Raw genomic sequence first — 9937 nt, forward strand, 5'->3', positions numbered from 1 at the left:
TCGTACAAAACTACCAACCAAAAACACTCAGGGCTAAAAACAAACGATTTAAAATAGAGAACATTAAAATTTCGGTTTAACAAATAAGGGGGAAAATCATACTACCGCAAAAGTTAAGAGGTTTAAAATTACTTTTTTATTTCCTTTTTCTTTTTAAGTAGCGAAGACATTCCGACCCAATAAATGCTCGGAGCCAATTCAAAAGCATCCGACCCAAATCACAGCCGAGCACAATACTGGAAAGCACCAAGTCACTGACACGCGGGACTGGCAGCGCAGCCGGAGAGGCGGAGACTCACGCCCCCGGCGCCCTCCTGGAAAAAGCGAAAACCATATCCACGCCGCGTGGGCACTGGGCCAATCCAAGACCGCCACGTGCCATATCCGGGGATACGCCTGGCCGCTCCTCTCCCTCCACAACGGCACAGCAGCAGCGGCCAACTCCTCTCTGTTAGTCTCTCCTCGCCGCCGCCGCCGCCGACCAATCACCGCGCAATTCGAAGCAAGAGAGCCGCACCAGGAGAAGAGATAGTGAGAGTGAGAGCCCGAGGAGGGGCAGCGCGATGGGCCTCTCGGGCGCGACGATCTCCGCGCCGCTCGGCTGCCGTGGGCTGCGGCGCGGGGCGGTTGGCGGAGGTAAGGCGCGGAAGGCGGAGGCGGAGAGGTGGCGGCGGGCGGGCTGGAGCCGACGAGTGGGCGGACCGAAGGTGAGGTGCGTGGCGACCGAGAAGCACGACGAGACGGCGGCGGTCGGGGCGGCAGTCGGCGTGGAGTTCGCGGACGAGGAGGACTACCGCAAGGGGGGCGGTGGCGAGCTGCTTTACGTGCAAATGCAGGCCACCAAGCCCATGGAAAGCCAGTCCAAGATCGCTTCCAAGGTGATTAGATTCCTACTATTAATTTCTATAATCAATTTTGGAGATTGTTCTAATGATCATGATTAACATGAAGGAAATAAATTATAGATTTCGTCCCCTTTCTTGCAGTAGTATTTGGGTATTTACAGGATCAAATCCATAACATCATGCACATACCGTGTATTTAATTTGACGTACATCAAGCGTTTTGCTTCTCATTTTCTTTCCAACTGCATACCATTCTTTACCATTTGAAAGTACAATCATAACATTTTTTATGCTACATTATTATTATTATCCATCAGTTATTGTTGCTTACTTTTTCCGGGAGAAAAACCATAGCCAAACTAGTATGGTAGGGCAATCTTCAAAGAACATAGAAAAATACTGCACATTTCAATATGGAACCACGATCGTTGTCCTGCAGCCGTACTTCACGTGCTTTGGCTACAACTACAAGGACGTCCATTGAAAAGAAGGGTGATCGCCTAGTGGTAGGCAGTAGGCACGGTGTTTGACCTTCTTGGCTAATATGGTTGGTTTTGCGTTCCAGATGTTTCGAGTCAGTAGATTGACGTAATTTATCCCCGTTTTCCAGAAGAATGGTGCCTATTTGGAAATGTATGTAATTAAAATATTCTGAAACTGTATTTGATGAGAAAATGACAGTACCTCACAAAGTGAATATCACACCGCACTGTACTTTGCCGTCGATAACTCGCAATCTACTGTGATTCGTGGGAACAAAGACTGCTCACATACTTCTCAGGACTATTCTAAGTTCTAACAAGATAAGTCAGTTATACGAACTAGGGTGCCAGCACATTGATGACCGTTCTTTTTTTGTGCTCACTAGTTCCTTACATGGTATGAGTATGACAGTATGGTATGGCGTCGGGCTTTACTCCGGAGGAAGTACGGAGGAGATCGATGGATGTGAGAGCGTGCAAGGATCCGGCGGGGAGGAGCCGTGATTGCTGGCAATAGATGACGATGAACAGGGAAAGGACGCCAGGCGCCCAAGGGTGACTTGTAGTCACAATCCCAGGCTTATTCTTTCCTTAATGGAGTTGGACTCTTATAGTCCTTACAACTCGACCCTGATACTAGACTCTTGACGCTAACAGACTCCTATAAATCTGGACCAAATCTTCTAAGACCCTAACCCAAATGCTGGGACTCTAGATGAGCCTGAATACGACAGCCGATGGTGACCACGTCTGGTCCGGTTCAGGCCCTTGTGTTGTTGCGCCTTGCATAAGTCTTCCCCACCATAACATCTCTCCCCCCTCGGAAAACAGCTCGTCCGCGAGCTGGAAGGAAGGGTGGGCCTCCCGGAACTGAGGAACCGGCTCCCACGTTGCCTCGGACGCAGTCATGCCAGACCACTCGACGAGGACGTGCCAGATGCCACGACGAAGTTCAGAGCGCAAGATGCGTTCCGGTCGTTGGAGAGGCCGGCCGTGGCGAAGTGGAGGAAGCACAGGCTCGGACGTCGGCGGTGTACCACGGAACGGCTTTAACACCCCGACATGGAAGACGTCGTGAATCCAGGCGCCCTCTGGAAGACGAAGCCGGTAGGCCACCTCGCCCACCCGCGCAATCACCTGGAAAGGGCCAGCATACTTGGGCCCCAACTTGCCGCGACCGCCAGGGACTAGGGACTGCGTGTGTCGATGAAGCATGCGGAGCAGTACCCAGTCCCCGACGGCAAACTCCAGGGCACGGTGCTTGGCGTCATAGAAGCGTCGAGCGTACTCCTGCGCCTGGAGGAGGCGGGCGTGTACCTCGTCCAAGAACTCATCCCGGTTGGACAACATGGTGTCGACGGCCTCTGTGCGCGCCTTCCCTGGAACATACGGCAGCAGGTCGGGCGGAGGACGACCATAGACCACCTGAAACGGAGTAGTCTGAAACACCGTGTGATATGCAGTGTTGTAACAGAATTCCGCCCACGGCAGCCAGTCCAGCCAGTCGCGAGGGCGGTCACCAGTGAGACATCTCAAGTACATGGTTATGGCCTTGTTCACCGCTTCGGACTGCCCGTCCGTCTGTGGATGGAACGGAGTGCTCATCCGAAGCTGGACGCCGGCGTGGCGAAAAAGATCGCGCCACACATGCCCCGTGAACACCGGGTCACGATCGCTGACGAGGGACTCGGGAAATCCATGGAGGCGCACGATGTCCTGGAAGAAAGCTCGCGCCACTGACGATGCCGTATAGGGGTGGCCCAAGGGAATGAAGTGCGCATAACCTGTCAACCACGGTTAGGAGAACACTTTTACCGTGGACCTTGGGAAGCGCCTCAATGAAGTCGAGGGAGATATCTGCCCAGACTCGCGAGGGCACCGGTAAGGGTTGCAGCAGTCCCGCGGGGTGCAACGTCTCCGTTTTGTTCCGCTGGCACGTGGAGCAGGAACGCACGAAGTCGCCGCCGACGCTCCGATCATGCTCGATGTAGAACTCGGCACGGAGCCGCCGTAGAGTCTTTGGGATGCCCTCGTGTGCTCCTGTGTGGGCGAGCTAGAGGACGTCATCCAGTAGCGGAGACAAAGCAGGCACGAAGACGCGTCCGTCATGGAGTATGAGCCCCTCGTGGACGGTCCAGGAGGCCTCGTGCGCACCGCCGGCCACGGCGTCGCGGCGTGTGCGCAATGTGGCGTCATTGTCCAGCTCCTGGCGAAGGTCATCGAAGAGCCGGAACTTCGGAGCCGAGAGCGCCATGAAGGATGCCGCATCAGCGTCGCAGAGACCCGCCAAGAGCGGGGTGTCGCCGTCGCGGCGGGATAGTGCATCGGCCACCACGTTCGCCTTGCCTGGGCGGTACTCAATCCTGAAATCATACCCGAACAATTTGCTCACCCAGTGATGTTGTAGAATTGTCGAAAGCCGCTGGTCGAGCATGAACTTGAGGGCGTAGTGATCAGTCCGGACGACGAAGGCGCGCCCCCAAAGATAAGGGCGCCAATGGCAGACCGCTTGGACGAGACCGATGAGCTTGCGCTCGTATGCAGCCGCCTTGAGGTGCCGAGCCGCAAAGGGCCGGTTGAAGAAGGCGATGGGATTCCCGTCTTGATGCAAGACGGCGCCGAAGCCTGAGCCGGACGCGTCGCAGTCGACGACGAACGTGGCGTTGAAGGCCGGGAGATGGAGCACTGGCGCCGCACACAGCGCGGCCTTGAGGGCCGTAAATGCCGCGTCGGCGGTGTCTGACCACCGAAACCCCTCTTTCCGCAAGAGCTGCGTCAATGGGGCGGCGATGGTGCCATAGTCTTTGATGAACCGGCGGTAGTAGCCGGCTAGCCCGAGGAAACCGCGAAGGTTGCATGCCGAACGCGGCTGCGGCCACGACTGTACAGCGGCCACCTTGGTCATGTCCATGGCCACCCCCTCAGCCGTGATGACATGGCCAAGGTAGTGGACCGACGAGGTAGCGAAAGAGCATTTGGACCGCTTGAGATGCAGTCGGTGCTCGCGGAGGACGTCTAGGACGGCGTGGAAATGCTGCAGGTGCTCGGTCCACGTGGAACTGTAGACGAGGATGTCGTCGAAGAAGACGAGGACGCTGCGTCGTAGGAACGGCTTGAGGACGAGGTTCATGAGCACCTGGAACGTCGAAGGCGCATTGGACAAGCCGAAAGGCATGACCAAGAACTCGAAGTGGCCGTGGTGTGTCCGGAACGCCGTCTTTGCCACATCAGCAGGGTCGACACGGACCTGGTGATAACATGAACGGAGGTCCAACTTGGTGAAGAATTTGGCGCCATGGAGTTCGTCCAGAAGCTCTTCGACGACCGGGATCGGGAACTTGTCTTTCACCGTCACGGTGTTGAGTGACCTGTAGTCGACACAAAAGCGCCAAGTCCCGTCCTGCTTCTTGACAAGCAGTACCGGCGCGGAGAAGGGGGACGTGCTGTCCCGTATGACCCCCTGCTGGAGCATTGCCTCACACTGCCTCTCCAGCTCATCCTTCTGGAGGTGGGGATACCTGTAGGGGCGGACAACGACGGGTTCAGTGCCGGGCTTCAAGTGTATCCGATGATTACAGGGGCGTGTGGGTGGGAGCCCTGTGGGCTCCGCGAACACGTCAGCGTAGGTATCGAGGAGACGATCCAGGAGGACTGGCTCCGCCCCCTTGTCAGTGAAGATGTGGCCGGAGAGAAGCTGCTCGGCACGGCCGGCGCTTGGCGAGCCAATGCCCGTCCACAGGACGCAGCGGCTGTGGAGGACGAACGCCATGCGAAGTCCCTCAAAGTCCCACAGGATCGGCCCCAGGGTCCTGAGCCAGGCGATCCCCAGGACCATGTCGTAGCACTCTAGTGGGATGGAGAAACAGTCCACTGGGAAGACTTCATCGCCGATCTCGATCCTAGCGTTGCGGGCGAGACCACGGCACGCGACTTGATCCCCGTTCGCCACAACCACTTGTGCACCGTGGCTGTCCTGAAGCTGTAGGTCCGCGCGCTGAGCCGCCTCTGTGCTGATGAAGTTGTGAGTTGAACCGGAGTCCAGGAGTGCGGTGAACTGGTGCGCGCCAATGTGGACGTGGAGCTGCATGGTCTTTTCGGCCCGGATGCCCGTGATGGCAGACAGAGAGATCATAGGCGCGTCGGGGTCGAATGGCGGTGCAGCCGGGGTGTCCTCCGTGTCATCCTGCTCCTGCACGATGTAATCTGAGGCCTCGAGGTAGAAGAGCCTGGCACACTTGTGCCCCCTTATGTATTGTTCATCGCAATTGTAGCATAGGCCCATCTTTCGCCGTTCCGCCATCTCCTCCGGTGTGAGGTGCTTGAACGTGCGTGGCGCTGATGCCGAAGAATTGGCGCTGGAGATGGCTGGTGCAGGCAGCGCGGCTGGTGCGCCAATAGGTCGGCGCGCCAAGCGCGGTGCCGGCAAGGCAGGGGCCTGCGAGGCGTTGTGGCGCTCATAAGCGCGCGCAAGCCGCATGGCATGCTGCAGGTCCTGGGGCTCGAGGAGCTCGACGTCGACGCGGATGTGTTCTGGCAGACCGCCGGTGAACAGCTGCGCCTTCTACAACGTAGACAGGTCGCCGGCGTGTGCGGCCTGGGCTTGAAACTCCGTCATGTACGCGTCCACTGATCCTCCGAACGGCAGCCGCGCCAAGTCGGCGAGGTGGTTGGTGCTGAGGGCCGGCCCGAAGCGCTGCTGACACATGCGACGGAAATCCAGCCACGCGGGGCGGCCTATGTCGCCTTCCAAGACGAGGTACCACTGTTGAGCCACGCCCGTGAGGTGATACGATGCGAGCCAGACCTTGTCCACCTCCCGTGTCATCTGGCCGCGGAAAAACTGCTCACACTTGTTGAGCCAGCCGAGCGGGTCCTCTTTGCCATCGTAGGTGGCGAACGTGAGTTTGTGGTACTTTGGTACAGCCACGCCCTCCACCTCCGGCGGTGATGGAATATGTGACAGCATCGAGGACATGTGCGACGTCGGTGCCGAGGCATAGGGCAGTCCTGTAGATGAGAACACAGGCAGCGGTGACGGTGAGTGCGGAAAGTTAATCTGGGTGATCGGCACACCCGTCGAAGGCGGTGGAGCAGGTGGCCGCGATCCGTGCACCGTTGGAGATGATAATGGCACAGACGGCGGTGGTGCCACGGCGGATTCCGTGGACGCCGCAGCGCCGTCGGTGATCACCGGAGCGGATGCCGCGGGTAGGGCTGGGACCCCACCGAACCCCGGCAACCCGAATTGCGGGAATGCTGGCCGGCCGTCTAGCGCCGAAAGCCGGGCACCCTGGTCCACCAGGTGGTGGTTGACGGCTGTCATCTGGAGTTGGAGGCCCGCGATGGCCTGTGTCAGCGCCTGGAGCGCCTCCGCGGTGGACAAGGGTTGAGCCGCGGCCGGCACAGTGGGCACAAGGGTGCCCGATGTGGCAACTATCGGCAGCAACACGGCGGATCGTGGCACGGCGGAGGTCGTGGGAGCAGCGGAGGAAGGAGGGACCGGCGCCGATGAGTCCCCGGAGGTCGCCATGGTCTCTGATACCAGGTTGGTATGGCGTCGGGCTTTACTCCGGAGGAAGTACGGAGGAGATCGATGGATGTGAGAGCGTGCAAGGATCCGGCGGGGAGGAGCCGTGATTGCTGGCAATAGATGACGATGAACAGGGAAAGGATGCCGGGCGCCCAAGGGTGACTTGTAGTCACAATCCCAGGCTTATTCTTTCCTTAATGGAGTTGGACTCTTATAGTCCTTACAACTCGACCCTGATACTAGACTCTTGACGCTAACAGACTCCTACAAATCTGGACCAAATCTTCTAAGACCCTAACCCAAATGCTGGGACTCTAGATGAGCCTGAATACGACAGCCGATGGTGACCACGTCTGGTCCGATTCAGGCCCTTGTGTTGTTGCGCCTTGCATAAGTCTTCCCCACCATAACACGGTAGCTTTTTGCCTGATCACACAGTAATATTGAGTTCTCTGGGCCAGTCTAATGTCACATAGCTGACTTGCTATAATTTGAGCAGTCAGGTGGAGTACTCTAGGCACAGGTATTTTGTTGCCTCAAAACCATGGAATTTTGTCTAGAACTGCACAGAACAGCAGAGCTTCAAATAGAGCCTTTGTGCCATTATTTTTTTCCTGAATACGTGTGCCATAAACTATGTGTATTCTGTCTTTGTATCCCAACGAAAATTAACTGTGTGGTCTTATGTTCTGTTTGCAGCTATTGCCCATATCTGATAAAAACACAGTACTTGATTTGGTTATCATTGGTTGTGGTCCTGCTGGTCTTTCTCTAGCTTCAGAGTCAGCTAAGAAAGGTCTCACTGTAGGTCTCATTGGGCCTGACCTTCCATTCACAAATAACTATGGTGTGTGGGAGGATGAATTTAAAGGTATGCTATTATTTGCATTGTTAAAATGCAGAGTGTCTGCATAACATCTTTGTCCGCATAACTTAACATGATGGTACTTATGTTTCTCGTTTACTGTCTAGATCTTGGTCTAGAGAGTTGTATCGAGCACGTCTGGAAGGATACTATTGTCTACCTAGACAATAACAAGCCTATACTGATTGGCCGTTCTTATGGCAGGGTGCACCGTGACTTGCTCCATGAGGAGCTGCTGAGAAGGTAAATCTTAATGTGGCAATATTGGGATTCAGAAGTATCTTTTCCAAGCATGGTGATATAATATAATTGACAAGTAGCAACACTTAAATAATTCGCAGATGCTATGAAGCTGGCGTGACATACCTGAACTCCAAAGTGGACAAGATCATAGAATCTCCAGATGGACACAGAGTAGTCTGTTGTGATAAGAGTCGTGAGATAATTTGCAGGCTTGCCATTGTTGCTTCGGGGGCAGCATCTGGTAGGCTTCTAGAGTATGAGGTTGGGGGTCCCCGTGTTTGTGTGCAAACTGCATACGGAGTTGAAGTTGAGGTACACAAAGACTGAAGAATCTGTTCATTTTAATTTTTTTTTTGTTAAAATTTGTTTCACAAATTAGACAGACCTGTTTGCTCAATAAATTTCTAGATGAAATTTTCAATATATCATTTAGGTACTAGATGTTCGTTATTTCAAAATTGTTTGAAAATTTCAGGTGGAAAATAATCCATATGATCCCAGCATAATGGTTTTCATGGACTACAGAGATTGTTTCAAAGAGGAATTCTCACACACTGAACAAGAAAATCCTACTTTCCTGTATGCTATGCCCATGTCATCCACACGAGTTTTCTTTGAGGTTGGTACAGAGTTTTTGTTACCTCTGTGATTCAGCAACCAGCAATCCCATACTTCAAATTTTCAAAATTTGTGACAAAATACCTTATCACAGGAAACATGCTTAGCTTCTAAAGATGCTATGTCGTTTGATCTACTTAAGAAGAGGCTGATGTATCGGTTGAATATGATGGGAGTTCGTATCCTGAAAGTTTATGAGGAGGTAAGAAGTTAAGGGTCGACAATTCTTAATTTATCACTCATTTATAGTCTGAAAACAAACTGAAAAATGTTCTTGGTTTCAGGAATGGTCCTACATTCCTGTTGGAGGGTCCTTACCAAACACAGATCAAAAAAATCTTGCATTTGGTGCTGCAGCGAGTATGGTGCATCCTGCAACGGGTACAGAAAAATCATCAATTTTTCACACACCAGTTTCTTCCTTGCGTTTATTGACAACGTTTCACAAAATCCATAGGGTACTCAGTGGTCAGATCTTTGTCTGAGGCTCCAAGATATGCTTCTGTGATATCCGACATCTTAAGAAACCGAGTTCCTGCAGAATATTTGCTTGGAAATTCTCAAGATTACAGTCCATCAATGCTTGGTAAGCATTCTTCTGGTATTTATTCAACTCGGTTGTACTATTACACAGCTCCAGGACAAGAAACAGTTTTACTGTGTAAAGTCCAGACACGTTAGCAAAACTTTCTGCGACTAATTGTTATATGATGTTTCAGCATGGAGAACACTATGGCCTCAAGAAAGGAAACGTCAGCGATCCTTCTTCCTTTTCGGATTAGCGTTGATAATCCAATTGAATAATGAAGGCATACAAACATTCTTTGAAGCCTTTTTCAGGGTGCCGAAATGGTAGTTGCACTTTTTGCCCTGTTTCTGTCTATTTTCAGAGAAATTCAGTGTGTTGGAGGTTACTACCTCCATAAAGTTTTGATAACCACATTTTTTTTCCTTCAACAGGATGTGGCGGGGATTTCTTGGCTCAACCCTTTCATCCGTCGATCTCATACTATTTTCATTCTACATGTTTGCCATAGCTCCAAATCAATTGCGAATGAACCTCGTCAGACATCTCCTCTCTGACCCGACTGGCTCAACCATGATCAAGACCTACCTGACCTTATAAAACCTTCTGCACCAGGCTGCAAGAACTCTTAGAAACTGTACAGTTTTGTAGTTGTAAATAAGTTAGAGGGGATCTGCGGGGTTCCTTTTCTTATGGCGGCGGATCTAGGGGTTACCAGCAACGTTATATGTCGGTGTTTTGGACCGGCGGGCCCTCAACCAACTAGTGAAAATGAACTGCGTGCCCCCAATCCCGGATGGTGATGTAAAGAGACACAAGGTTTATACT

The 9937-nt window shown here is 53.1% G+C and overlaps 1 protein-coding gene across 1 annotated transcript; it reads left to right on the top strand.

The window, feature by feature from the left end:
* Nucleotides 1-394: 394 nt before the first annotated feature.
* Nucleotides 395-9937, top strand: LOC136456164 (lycopene epsilon cyclase, chloroplastic-like). Its single transcript, XM_066455949.1, has 10 exons — nt 395-878; nt 7557-7728; nt 7830-7965; nt 8064-8277; nt 8441-8584; nt 8678-8785; nt 8868-8964; nt 9041-9169; nt 9303-9435; nt 9544-9937. Exons 1-10 carry the CDS (start codon nt 564-566, stop codon nt 9707-9709), a joined length of 1614 nt encoding a protein of 537 aa, XP_066312046.1. The 5' UTR covers nt 395-563; the 3' UTR covers nt 9710-9937.

The sequence above is a fragment of the Miscanthus floridulus genome, chromosome 6 (assembly GCF_019320115.1).
Source record: "Miscanthus floridulus cultivar M001 chromosome 6, ASM1932011v1, whole genome shotgun sequence".
Lineage (NCBI taxonomy): Eukaryota > Viridiplantae > Streptophyta > Magnoliopsida > Poales > Poaceae > Miscanthus > Miscanthus floridulus.

Coding starts and splice junctions, on each gene's coding strand:
- LOC136456164 (XM_066455949.1), top strand. CDS start 564: ATGGGCCTCTCGGGCGCGACGATCTCCGCGCCGCTCGGCTGCCGTGGG. Junction 8,278..8,440: donor CATACGGAGTTGAAGTTGAG/GTACACAAAGAC, acceptor TGAAAATTTCAG/GTGGAAAATAATCCATATGA. Junction 9,170..9,302: donor TTACAGTCCATCAATGCTTG/GTAAGCATTCTT, acceptor ATGATGTTTCAG/CATGGAGAACACTATGGCCT.